The sequence below is a fragment of the Mus musculus genome, chromosome 16 (genome assembly GCF_000001635.26).
Source record: "Mus musculus strain C57BL/6J chromosome 16, GRCm38.p6 C57BL/6J".
NCBI classification, from domain to species: Eukaryota; Metazoa; Chordata; class Mammalia; order Rodentia; family Muridae; genus Mus; species Mus musculus.
In genome coordinates this window covers 64,759,652-64,773,394 of record NC_000082.6, presented here as the reverse complement: position 1 = coordinate 64,773,394, position 13,743 = coordinate 64,759,652, and the positions used below count along the sequence as shown (strand labels likewise).

General features: G+C 39.9%; 1 protein-coding gene across 2 annotated transcripts; it reads left to right on the top strand.

Moving 5' to 3' along the window:
- The first annotated feature begins 1,022 nt into the window (after positions 1–1,022).
- Positions 1,023–11,190, top strand: 4930453N24Rik (RIKEN cDNA 4930453N24 gene). 2 transcript variants are annotated; one of them, XM_006522489.3, is made up of 3 exons: positions 1,023–2,658; positions 4,233–4,471; positions 6,405–11,190. In XM_006522489.3, the coding sequence occupies exons 1-3, from the start codon at positions 2,532–2,534 to the stop codon at positions 7,080–7,082; spliced, it is 1,044 nt and encodes a 347-aa protein (XP_006522552.1). In that variant the 5' UTR covers positions 1,023–2,531; the 3' UTR covers positions 7,083–11,190. The 2 variants fall into 2 exon arrangements, with proteins under 2 accessions (XP_006522552.1, NP_080549.1); NM_026273.2 differs by having other exon boundaries at positions 2,456–2,658; positions 6,402–7,290.
- The last annotated feature ends 2,553 nt before the right edge of the window (positions 11,191–13,743 follow it).

Sequence of the window (13,743 nt, the reverse complement as noted above, 5' to 3'; positions counted from 1 at the left end):
AGGCCAAGTCCTTATTATGCCTTTACCAAATTTGTTCTGATTTTTATCCTGCCTCTGATCTTATGGTCATATTGAAAATTCCACCCACCTTTATATTGCCACCCAGTCACAATTAACTCAGCATCCTCTCTTCCTCAATCTTCTCTATATGATTTATTCTTTCTTAGGTATCATCACTTGCTCCAGAAACTCTTAGCTATTCTCATATCGCTCATTAAAACCGACTTTGCCCAGTGTTCCTTTTATCAGGAAATGAAAACTCTGGTGGTCCAAACTAAATCCTGTGTTAACCAAAGACTATCAGATCTTCCACTCTATCTCAAGGTATCATTTCTTGTCACACAGACAGAGTTGCCTTTCTCTTTCTTCTACACGGCCTTCAGGCTACTATGGTATGCTCCATACCCTATCAAGTGACCCTGTTTGAAACTAGTCGATCATATCATTCCTGTTCAAAACAAAAAGAAAAACAAAAAAAAATTAAAGTGGACTCACAACTTATTTTTTTTTAAGTATGTCTACTATGTGCCAGGCTTTGTAAAGGTCATGAAACAAAATTGTTTGCTCTACAGAACACACCTTATAGTGGGATGGGTGTGGGATAGGAACAATAAACACTATAATATACTAAACTGTATAAACACTTTGGAGACAAATGAAATGGGTAGGAAACATAAGCAGACTGTGGGTGGTGAGTTTGAATACAGTAAATCATTAGGGCCTTCCTAGTAATATTTTGAAGCAGGGACATGAATAAACGGTAGGAAAAATGAGCTAAGGAAAATGTCTAAAGAGAAGACCCTCTTAAGTAAAACATCAAGAACATAGGCTTTGAAGCAGAGACCTGCAATACATGTCTAAGGTAGTTATCATAAGGAAACCCTTGAGGTTATCTGCAAGAATTGTTTAGAAATAAAAGAACTGAAGTCAGAGGTCAAACATAAAACACATCTACAGAATGGCCTTCACATTTTTAGATCTGCATGATCCAATCCAGTAGCCACTTGCCACATGTGGATATTAAAACTTTATTCAAATTCACACAAAATTTGAAATTGTTCTTCGGTTTTACTACTATATTTCGAGATCTCAAAATCCAGATGTGGACAGTCGTTAGTATGGGCAATACAACAATATTTTCATCATCTCAGAAACCACCTTGGGCAGGGTTTGAATCAATGGCTCACCTGGGCATGATTTTCCTTCTCAGGGAACGTTTGTTAGCCTGGAGGTATTTTCACTTGTATCAAGTGAGAGAAGGGGCACACTATTCTTTGTGGAAATGTAGGGATGGTGTTAGGCATCCTGCAACCTCTACAGCAATAAATTACCCTGCCCCAAATCTCAATAGTTCTGTATTTAGAAAAAAAAAAAAAAAAACTCTAGAGCCGGGCAATGTGGTGCACGCCTTTAATCCCAGCACACGGGAGGCAGAGGCAGGCGGATTTCTGAGTTTGAGGCCATTCTGGTCTACAAAGTGAGTTCTAGGACCGCCAGGGTTACACAGAGAAACCCTGTCTAGAAAAACCAAAAAAAAAAAAAAAAAAAAAAAGAAAAGAAAAGAAAAAAGAAACAGAAGAAGAAGAAGAAGAAGAAGAAGAAGAAGAAGAAGAAGAAGAAGAAGAAGAAGAAGAAGCAGAAGCAGCAACTCTAATAGAAATCCAGTTTCTCCTTCTAATATTCATAACACAAATCACTTTCCACCCACGGTGTTTCCCCACACCAACCAAATGACTACTAACTGCATTTAGGGGACACCAGCCACTAATTCAAATCTAATGGCAGGCAGGTCCTGCAGCTAGAGGCGTAGTCCCAAGATTGTGTGGCACCCTGCCCCTCCAGCTCCACATTAGATGCAAATCTGAAGTCCCAGGTTGTTTCAAGTATACTTAATGACCAACCAGCTGGCAATTGAGGTTCAACTGAGATTCAATTAATTGGGTTAAATTAATTATCTAGCTATCTCAAAGGCGGAGAAGCAAGTTATAGTCCTTTTAAAACCTAGAGCGTTTCAAAGTGTAGTCTAATCTTTGTAGCTAAAGAATATCAAAGTGATGGCTCCCCTAACTCAGAAGCGGCTAGAAGAGGACAGACCTTCAAAAGTACAGGGGTATGATGGAAGCTCTCTTGGCCTCTCCACCCCTGCCTCCACCATCAGGCACGCGCGCGCATGCGCCGCACTTTAAGTCGCCCCTTCGGAGGCGCTCCCCCCCACCCCCCACCCCCAGGTTCGTTTCTAGCCCAGCCTCGAGTGGAAGGTGGATAGATGCTCAGGACACTTCTTTAAACCGCGAACTGTGGAACTCTACTCCAATAGAGGCCGGAGCCCCAAGTCGGAACCACATTTCCTCGCTGACTTTCTGAGCTAGCACTTCCGCCCAGAGAGGGGCTGGAATCTCCGAGACCCTTCCGGCGCTTGCGAGGGATTGAAAAGGCACTTCCGGTGTCTGTTGCCAAGGCGCCGGCCGGCCCGCGGGCCGTGAGGGCGACACTGGTGGCGTCGTCCTCTGCCCCCCATCCCCGGGGGCGAGATGTCGGGGCTCAGCCACTTAGAGTCGGAGGGCTGCCGAAACCTACTCGGCCTGCTGGACAACGACGAGATCATGGCCCTTTGCGACACCGTCACCAACCGCCTGGTGCAGCCTGTGGACCGCCAAGGTAGGCGCCGGCAGGGGCCTTGTCACCCCCAGGGGTCGGGTCCGGTCGGGTCCGGTCGGGTCCGGTTGTCGCCGAAGCCCAGGGAAGGCCTCCGGGTTGGCGCTGCACAGCTCTGCAGCCTCCCCGCCCGCCGGCCGAGCCGGGTCCCGGCGCGCTGGTGAGTCGGACCGTGGTACCGGCTGGGCAAACTTTTGCGGACATGCGGACCCGGATGAGCACCAGATGAGCCCATTCCCATGATTTTTAAGAGCATCCCAGAGTATGTTTCAGTTTTCAGTTTCGATCTCCACGGAGATCAGTCAGCTCCTGCTGTTTTCTTTCAGCCCGAAGGGAAATAATAAACACTATTTGTCAGTGTCTTAGGTAAATACCCACCGAAACAAATAAAAGGCGGACAGTTTTAATCCACGTATGTCAAGGAATGCTCAGCCTCTTCGTCCTACATTCATTCCTAGTTGGGAAGTAGCAAGACCACAGCTTCTTTTGTTTTTGTTTTTTAAATCAAAAGGTTGTATAAAAGACAAAACGGACATATGTACGTTGCATTTATAAGACATTAAAAATATCCTTACTAAAATACATTAGTGAAACGAATGTTGTTGAAAAGAAAGGGATAGAAAATGACAGACAAAACAAAAAGAAGAACACCCTCAAGCCTCCAAAACAAACCACCAAATTTAGTAGCTATTCTGAAATGGATGGGGAAAAGGTGATAGCGTCTTTAGGGAAGTTGGAAATAGGGGCATCAAAGATACTGTGTGTCTGTGGAATAAGATCTTTGGAAGGTAGATGTAATGAGTGCATTGTCTTTTTCTTTTTCTTTTTTTTAATTCTTGCTATTTTGCAGCAGTAGTCTATTTGAAAGATATTTGGTCTGTGCTTTCAGCCCAACTTTTTAGTTTAAAAACATCTTGATGCTGCTGTTTTTCAGCTTCGATTATCTGTAAAATCAGAAGTTTGACAACATTCCTTGGTATCATATATTGTGATTTTAATCATTTTTTTCAAGGTTTATGGATCTTAGGTATTTGGGGCATAGAAATACATTTTTTTTCTGGGTCAGAAATTTTCTGGGTCACTGTGTAGTCCTGGCTGTCTTTGATTCACTTTGTAGACCAGGCTGGCCTCGAACTCAAGAGATCTGGCTGCTTCTGCTGGGTCTAAGGGTGTGTACCACCACTGCCTAGCAAGGTAAAGGAAGTTTAAAATTTAAGGGATTAAAAAAGCAGACAGATGAGCCGGGCGTGGTGGCGCTCGCCTTTAATCCCAGCACTGGGGAGGCAGAGGCAGGTGGATCTCTGAGTTTGAGGCCAGCCTGGTCTACAAAGTGAGTTCCAGGACAGCCAGGGCTATACAGAGAAACTCGGTCTCGAAAAACCAAAAAAAGAAAAAGAAAAAAAAAAGCAGACAGATGGGTAAGTTCTTGCTTTTCAAGCCATAGGCCATGTTGTATAAAAGCAAGAATCAGGACAAGAGCTTAAATCATTTTCAATAAAATCAAAACTTTTGCTGAAGTTGGGCAAATTAACAAGTGCCTTGTAACTGTCTGTTATTTGTTGTTACTTCTTTTCCAGATGCTATTCATGCAATATTAGTGTATAGCCAAAATGTAGAAGAACTTCTGAGGCGCAAGAAAGTCCACCGAGAAGTCATATTTAAGTATTTGGCAAAGCAAGGGGTGGTTGTACCTCCAACTGCTGAAAAACACAATCTTATTCAGTATGCAAAAGATTACTGGGCAAAACAGTCACCAAAACTGAAGGACACAGCAGAGCCAGTTACAAAGACGGAGGACATCCAGCTCTTTAAGCAGGTATATTAGATTTGTACTTACATTCCAAATCCCTATTCTGTCTGAAACTGTGCACAATCCTGGCTCTGAGGTGCATGGTTCATAGTCCTTTTGTTTTCCAGTCTCTGTCTCCTTTACGTGCTTCAAGACCATGAAAGTAACTAAGATATAGAATATTTCTCAGATTTATATATGTGTATGTAATCTATTGAATTGGGTGTTAGAGTGAGAGTCTTTCCATAAATGAGAAATATTATTATAAAGTATACTATATGAATATTTTCATTTTAAATGAATTTGGAAAGCTGTTATAAACTATTTCATTTTATAAGTCTGCATTCGGTAACTATGTAAAAATTTCACTTAAGTTAAAAAAAAATTCCACTTTCCAGTTAATCCTGGTTGCTCTCAAGTATGTGTGTGTGTTCGATATTGAGGACTTAATGTAAATTGACTGAGCTCTGGATAATTGCTGGGCTTTTACAGTAGGCAAAGGTTCTGTTTGCTTAATATGCTGGAAAACATGCTCATAGCAATTTAATATACTAAAAAGAAAAAAAATGGTCATGTTTATTGCGAAGACATGGAAAATATACTTAAAGATATCACAGATCATGCCAAATATATTGAATAGCAGGTACTTTGTTTAGTATAGAATAAGGTATGATATCTTATTCTTGGTGAGGTACTATATTTTGAAATATATAGAAGCATGAGATCTAGTTTATAGGGTTGTTTTTATAGTAATATTCCCTTTTAATTAAAGAAAAGAAAAAGAAACAGTAGCTGGTTAGTGGTGGTGCATGCCTTGAATCCCAGTACTTGGGGGTGGGGAGAAGCAGAGACAAGTAGATCTCTGTGAGTTCTAGGACAGTCTGGTCTACAAGTTCAAGGACAACCAAGGCCACACAGAATCCCTATCTCAAAAATCAAACCAAAAATAGTATTAATTCCACTATAGAAAATTACCCATTTCAGTTGACTTTGGAAGTATCTGTTTAAAGAGGGTAGGGAGGCAGTTTTTACAAACGATTCTGACACACTGGTTAGGAAAAAAAAGTCATTTTATGCTAGAGCAGATACCATGAGTGGCAAGAGCTTAATTAAGTAGAATTCATGATAATGTTAGAAAATTGTACAAATTTCTCATGAATTTTATTAATTACGATAGTTGTGTTATTTTTATAATTCCCTTTATTTACAATCCATAAGGGATCCATTTGAAGCAATTGTAAAGTTTTGAGAGATGTGTGTAATGGGGGAAAATCGTGCACAATCATGCACATTGTCATAGACTGTTCATCTTAGTACTGATATTTTAAAGAGCTTTGTTTATTTCTTATTTTTGTAAACTTACTTCTTCTAAGGCCAAGTTCATGGGGATTAAATATAACATTCCTATATTACTGTTTCATAATTGGTTTTGAAGAGACAGGATATCAGAATAGGTGGACTGTTACATGCCTGTAACCTCAGTATACAGAGGACAAGAAAAGTGGTGATTGCAAGCCCCAGATTAGTTTTGGATACATAGTAGGTTCTTTCTTAGAAGAAGGAAAACCTGCAAAGGTCTAGAGGACCTATTTGGTTTGATACCAAACCCAGGAAAGAAAAGTGAATGGGAGGTAGTTGGGGGTGCGGGGGGGGGGGGGGGGGGGGGAGGAGAATGAATGGATTAGAGAATACTTAGGGCTCAACCCAACTTTACCTCTGCCTCCTGAGTAGCTGACACCCTAGCTGGTTGACACTGAATCCAGCAGGGGTCTTCTTGTTACATTTCACTTGGCCAGAATTTAAATTTAAAAGGTTTACTTCCTTTTTTGAAAAGAAGGTTCTCTGGCAGGGTGTGGTGCCTTTGCTCTAAGGCTTGCCTTGGCCCTTAGGAATCAGCTTAGGTAGAACTGTGGCTGTGAGAGGTGGCTCTTCACTTCACTTTCTTCTTGTTTCACAGCAGGCAAAGGAAGATAAAGAAGCTGAAAAGGTTGATTTTCGTCGCTTAGGAGAAGAATTCTGTCACTGGTTCTTTGAACTTCTTAATTCTCAGAATCCTTTTTTGGGCCCACCTCAAGATGACTGGGGCCCACAGCACTTCTGGCACGACGCCAAGCTTAGGTTTTATTATAACACCTCAGAACAAAACACGACAGACTACCAAGGAGCCGAAATCGTGAGCCTTCGCTTACTGTCATTAGTTAAAGAGGAATTTCTCTTTCTCAGTCCCAACCTTGATTCTCAAGGACTAAAATGTGCGTCTTCTCCTCATGGATTAGTTATGGTTGGAGTTGCAGGGACTGTCCACCGAGGAAATTCTTGTTTGGGCATATTTGAGCAAATTTTTGGACTTATCCGTAGCCCTTTTGTGGAAAATACTTGGAAAATCAAATTTATCAACCTGAGAATCATTGGAGGAAGTTCCCTTGCTCCTGAATCAGTACTGAAGCCATCTGTAACATTTGAACCAAGTGATCTGGAGGCCTTTTATAACGTAATCACCTTGTGTAATAGCCCTGAAGTAAGACCTAACGTAAGGCAGATAATAGATAGTGGCACTGGAGACCAGGTTTTACATAGTGGAGATGAGGCATTGTTGAACAAAAGGGAAATGAATTTGCTAACCCCTCTAAAGCATTGAGCACTGTACCTCTGCTTGAAGAAGCTGCAGAAACAACACTGACCATCTATCTCTAAGCCACTGCCGATGTGAGAATTGACATATTTTAGTTGAAATACCTTTTTGGACTACAGACTAATGTGAATACTTGCCTATTTCTACCTGAGTTACAGCAAATGTTCTGAGAACTTATTGCGGTCCACCAAATAAATCCCACTTGAGATATTGTAGATGCCTGTGTGCCTTAGAAACTTTAGGTAATGTTTTCATTTTATTTAGTGACTAGCCTACTAATCCCTGCTTCCAAGTGGCAGGGGTTAATATTATTCATGTTCTTGGCTTATTGGATCTCTTACAAGTGCATCTCACTAAAGTGTTGTCAAAAGAAAACAGCATTTTAAAGCATGTTTAATATAAAAAGTCTTAATTATATAAGATACAAATAATGGACTTGTTCAAAAAGTCCAATAATTTAGCCTGGGAAGAAAAACTTAGCTGCCCTTTTGAAACTTCTTTTTGAAGTTACCAGTTCTAGTCCAAGCGAATATCTCAAAATCCGCTGCTCTTCTGAATTATTTTGGGTAATAAATGCTGTTGTCAACACAGACCTTTTTACTGCTTAGACTTCAGCCAACAAGTTACAGAATGTTTCCTAAAATACTCCAAAGATGGAAGGTATGCTTTGAAATTTTAAAGGTATGCACGATTCCTAACAAATTTCTGTCTTTTCTCCTGATTGATCTTGACAGAGGTTGTCTCTCCACAAAATAAAAATAAATGATAGAGTTGTAAAATAAAAACAGATAATAACAAAGCCCATTTAGAACTTATAACATAGGTATGCACATATGTATATGTATATCCTAACAAAGTTTTCCACCTCTGTTACTAGATTTGAGATCCACAGTAGGCTTGATAGGTTAATTAGACAGCTGCCTTAGTGTTTAAATTGTTCATCACCTGGTAGCTAGTTGCTGATCCTGGATTTGGTTAGGAATTTCCAACTTTATTATTTGGAAGAAATTCTGGAAAATCTGATGGTGTATTATACTTGTTAAATTTTTGCATTTAACTCTAGTAACTGGGGAGATTAGTGATAGTTATTGGAAGTAAGAGGTAAAAATTCACCACCACTCCACCTTTGATTTTAGTAGTATGAAGAGCACAAACCAGCATCTTTTTTTTTTTTTTTTAAAGATTTATTTATTTTATTTATGTGAGTACAACTGTAGTTGTCTTCAGGCACACCAGAAGTGGGCATTGGATCCCGTTACGGATGATTGTGAGCCACCATGTGGTTGCTGGGATTTGAACTCAGGACGTTGGGAAGAGCAGTCAATACTCTTAACCACTGAGCCATCTCTCCAGTCCTGGCAAATCAGCATCTTTTAACATAAAGGAATTTTTTTTTTTTTGTCTGTATAAGAAGAATAGACTGTTTAGATTCAGTGCACAGTTCTTTTTTTTTTTTTTTAAGATCTATTTATTATAAATAAGTACACCAGAAGAGGGTGTCAGATCTCATTACAGGTGGTTATACTACCATGTGGCTGCTGGGATTTGAACTCAGGACCTTCAGAAGAGCAGTCAGTGCTCTTATCCACTGAGCCATCTCACCAGCCCAAAGTGCGCTATTCTTAAGGAGAGCTGTAGGCAATTTAACAGCAACCAAGCCGAATCCCTTATTATTTTCTGTATAGTAAGTATAATTAGGTATAAAGGAACAATAATTTGCAAAAATAATTTTCTTGTTTATAAGGCAAAACAACCAGATCACATTCTTATCCACTTTCTACCTCTACTTGGGTTTTGGAAATTCAGTTTGATTTTATACTTTATGTTTTCTTTTGAAAAAATTTTCCAGACAGTTTCTCTGTGTAGCCCTGGCCATCTTGGAACTTGATCTGTAGACCAGGCTAGCCTGTAGGCCAGGCTAGCCTGTAGACCAGGCTAGCCTGTAGGCCAGGCTAGCCTGTAGACCAGGCTAGCCTTGAATTCATAGAGATCTGCTTACCTCTGCCTTCTGAGTGCTGGAATTAAAGACATACTCCACCATACATCGATATACTTTCTTAGGTTTCAAGTATCAATATAAATGCCCTGAGAAAAGCATAAGATTAAAAACAATCCATGGGCTATTTGTGTTACTGCTATAGAAAGGTTTTTTAAAAAGCTATCTTTCATATTGAATTTTTGAATTCTTAAAAAGCCTAGGGGAGGAATAGATTTCTACACAGCTTTAAGTCAACTTGAAAATTTTGAAGTATTATTAATAGATTGAGAGGATTGGCTACTTTTTTCAGGTTAATATTTCAGGTGGGATATTCTTACAATTGAAGCAATCTAACAAAGATATACAGAGAAATAATGAAGAAAATGTTCAGAGAAAGAAATCTAGAATTGAAATCTGTTCAAGAAGTTTGGAACCAAAAGTAAAGTGCAAGTGTATATGTTAGGGAACAGCTGAGGCAAGCTCTGTTTTGCTGTATTCTACCTAGCTAATACTTGAAAAAAATCTAGCAAGTACCACTCTTTGCATAGAATATGGAGTGATTGGTATGCTGACTCATTTTATATCAATTTGACACAAGCTAGAGTCTGAGGAGGAGGGAATCTAGATTGAGAAAAATGTCTCAAAGGTGGAGCTGTAGAGCATTTTCTTAGGGATTGATGGGGAGGGCCCAACCCATTGTGAAGCCACCCTGGTCTGATGTTCTTGGTTTCTACAAGAAAGTAGGCTGAGCAAGCAGGTAAGTAACACCCCTCCATGGCCTCTGCATCACTTCCTGCCTTCAGGTTCATGTCCTGTTTGAGTTCCTGTGCCGACTTCCTTCAGTGATGAACAGTGTTGTGGAAGTGTCCTGAATAAATTCTTTTTCAAGTGACTTTGGTTAAGGTGTTGTGTCACAGCAGTAGTAGCCCTCACTAACCCTAAGACAGTTAGGGTTTCAGATTCAGGGATCTTCTGGGCTTTGCTGAAAACTATTTTGCCCATAGCCTAATAGCAGGGTAGGTACATGGTGAAATACTCCTGTAAGACTCTGGTAAGTCTTAGGTACCTGGAAACCCCAAGTGAGCCACTCGGAGTTGGAAAGTTGGAGATCGATGCAAAAGCGAGAGGAGTTTATTGTTCCAGCATGCTAGGGCCGTCCTGCACCCAAAGAAAGAGGTGGCGATGCCAGGGCGGCCCCTTCTTCCAGTTTTTATACAGTTTCCAGTGGCAGATTAGAGCATCAGCAATGTGATTGGCAGAACAGTGTGACTTTTAAGCTGATTGGTCCTTACGGAACGAGGTAGCTAGGGCTTCCCTTATCTCATAATTTCCCTTCTAGGAGAGGAGGGCTTCCTGGTGGAATTTTCCAAAGGTCTTGAGCTGACCTCTTCACTCCCTTTTGTTAAAATGACTAAATAAAACTGTTCAAATCTTGCACTTGAGTTTTAGGGTTAAATTTAGATATTAGTATCTAAAATTATTATTTCATGTGTCTTAAAAACTAAAACGCCAAACTACAGAGAAAAGCCATGTGTAATTTATTAATGTGAACAATAGCAGGTTTGTAGATATTCTGCTTTCTTCCCAGGAGGTGTTTTTCTGTGAAAAGAAGGCTGATTACCTAATCTTACTAAAAATTTATATATGTAAATGTACATGATTATAGCCAGATGTGGTGGTGCACGCTTTTAACCCCGGCAGTTGAGAGGCAGGAAGATCTCTGACTTCCTGATCTTAAGTGAGTATCAGGACAGCCAAAACTACATAGCAAAACCAAATGTTGCTAGAGCTGTAATATTTTACTTTGCAATCCATCCTCTTCCTCAGGTTACTTGCACGGAATGAACAATAGATATTTTCACTAATTAGATGACAGTTACCTTTCTTTGTACATTGACTTACTTATTGTGACTGATTGCAGTAGGAATAGCTGATGCTACAACCTAGTTTTTATTTTTTTTTGAGGCATGGTCTCAGCTTTACCTTGGCTGTCCTAGAACTCACTGTGTAGACCATGCTGACCTCAACTCACAAGAGATCTGCCTGCCTCTGCCTCCTCAGTGCTGGGATTAAACATATGTGCCACTATATCTGACTAGGATCTAGATTGAAATCCAAATAAAAGATTAATGTTTAGCCCTTTTTGACTAATCATCCTCAGAATAAACATTGTCATTTGCTTATTGTCATCTTTTAAAAGCAAAATTGCCTTATATTTTAAAGAATATGTCTATGTATTTGTGTTTTGTGTGTGTGTGTGTGTGTGTGTGTGTGTGTGTGTGTGTGTGTATACCATGGTTGGCATGTGGAGAGATCAGACAACTAATGGAAATACATTCTCCACTTGTGGGAAATAGAGATTGGCAGGCCTGGTGGGAGAGTGCCTTTATTTGCTGAGCCATTTGCAGGCTCCCTATTTTTATGTAAATATTTCTTACTGGAAACTCACTTTAGGAGTTTTGAATACATTGAGACATTGTGTTTTGAGCGGCTGCTTCAGTTTTGTCTTTGAGGACTTGGCTAGAATGTGGTTTCTCCTCACTGAGATTCTCTGTTAGCTTTCATCGGCACATTTTTTTTGGCTATTAGCAGTCCCTTATGTGTTATGAGTTTACCAAGTATTCTTAATCCTTGCTGGATGTTAAGTTGGGAGTGCACTTGTTTCTTTTACATTCTATTTCTGTTATTTGAGATTGAAGTTTAAGAGGTGTATTGTTTTTAAATTCCTGGCAATGGGATTGAACCCAAGGTATAGGCACTAGGTAAGCATATTAGCACTGGGATTAGCACTGAGGTCCACCTTCTGCTCCTACCCCCCTTGTAAGGTTTATTTTGAGACAGGGCAAGGCTGTCCACCTTGCCTCAGCCTCCTGGGGAACTGGTTTTACATGGCTTTAACTATGGTGCCTTTTACAACAAATACTTTTTTGTTTTTCACCAACAATGGATACTGATGACTATCTGAATGTAGTCATTGTTTAAAACTTTAATTTTAATATCTGAACTGGGTGTAATGGCACATACTTTAAATCCCAGCGACTCAGGAGGCAGAGGCACATGGATCTCTGTGAGTTCAAGGCTACCCTGGTCAAGCCAATGCAAGTCTAGTGAGTTTCAGGACAGCCAGAAGTATATAGTGAGACCTGTTTCTAAACAAACAAACAAACAAACAGATTTAAAATAAAAATAGTTATGCTGAAGAGATGGCTCAGTGGTTAAGAGCACCAAGTGCTTTTCCAGAGGTCCTGAGTTCAATTCCCAGCAACCACCTGATGAGATCTGATGCCCTCATCTGGCATGTCTGAAGAGAGCAATGGTGTACTCATATACACAATTAAAAAAAAATATGTATGCAGTTGCTAGAGAGATAGCTTAGTAGCTAAGAGCACTTGCTGCTCTCTCAGAGGACTTGCATTCAATTCCCAGCACCCACATGGTAACTCACAGCCATATTTAAGTACAGTTCCAGGGATCTGACTCCATCTTCTGGCCTGTGTACGTGGTACACATACATATAGGCAAAACATACAGGTAAAACAATAAAAATATATCTTTAAAAAATCACACTTTTACATATTTATGTCGTTAGTATTTGAAGTTTTGTTTGCAGTGAGTAATACCCAGAAAATGATAATGAAAAACTTTACTTTATACTAGAACCAGAAAGGGAAACATGTATTGTCTTTAGCATATTATTTAATCACTCTACACTCTGAAAGTGTTTTGCTAAACTGTTTTTTGTGCTTTTACATATATTTAAATATATTTGAGTTTTAAACTATAAAGTGGTAGGGTAGAAACCAAATGAAAAACTGTTGCAGGAAATTCTCTACTTCTGATGGGTTGACCTGAGATCTTTTGACTGACAGGGAAAGCCACCCAGGGGAGAGCATGTTTTAGTCACTCTGCTGGAGATTCATGTACTCACAGGGAGGACTGCAGTGTGACCTTCCCTATAAACCCTGGAACACAAGTGGTGGGAAACAACTTCAGAAAAACAATGTGTGTGCTATGCAAGAGATCCTGAAAGCAGTGTTTTCAAAGATCACAGACAAATGAGGACAGTGATGGCTATCTGAAGTGATTTTTGGCCCGAAATCCATTTATTATCAGTCAAAATCATACTACATGTTAACTAGCTTTATGATGCCATCAAAATTTCATATGATTGTTTTGTTTTCTTTAAAGAATCTTATTTATTCTTTGGCAATTTCATACATTGAAATTGTGTGGAAGCTTGACCATATCCACCCACTCTCCTTGCCTACTTCTCCCAGGTTCCTCCAGTATATGCTCACTGTCCTACCATGTCTCCCTCCCCACCGTTTGTAACTCTCAGTCCAGTTAAGGATGTCTGTTGCAGTGCCCACTGATCTGTTGGCTTGCTCTTACATAGGCAGCCGTAGGTGCAGTGAGTTCATGAGCACACCGGCCATGTCATGTCCCGATGATGACATGTCTCATCATTCTTCCACATCCTCCAGCTGCTTTATTTTTAAAGCACATTGACTTCACTGGTAAATTAATTTCAACAGGTAATTATTTTCTCGGGCACCATGCCAGGTAGATGAAACAAAATTTAGAAGCATCTTACAGAATTTTAGTAAGCCATAAGTTACTTGCTAGAAGTTTATTAGGGAAAGCAGAAACTATTGGAGCTGTTTTATCATCAAGAAAACAGTGAAGGCA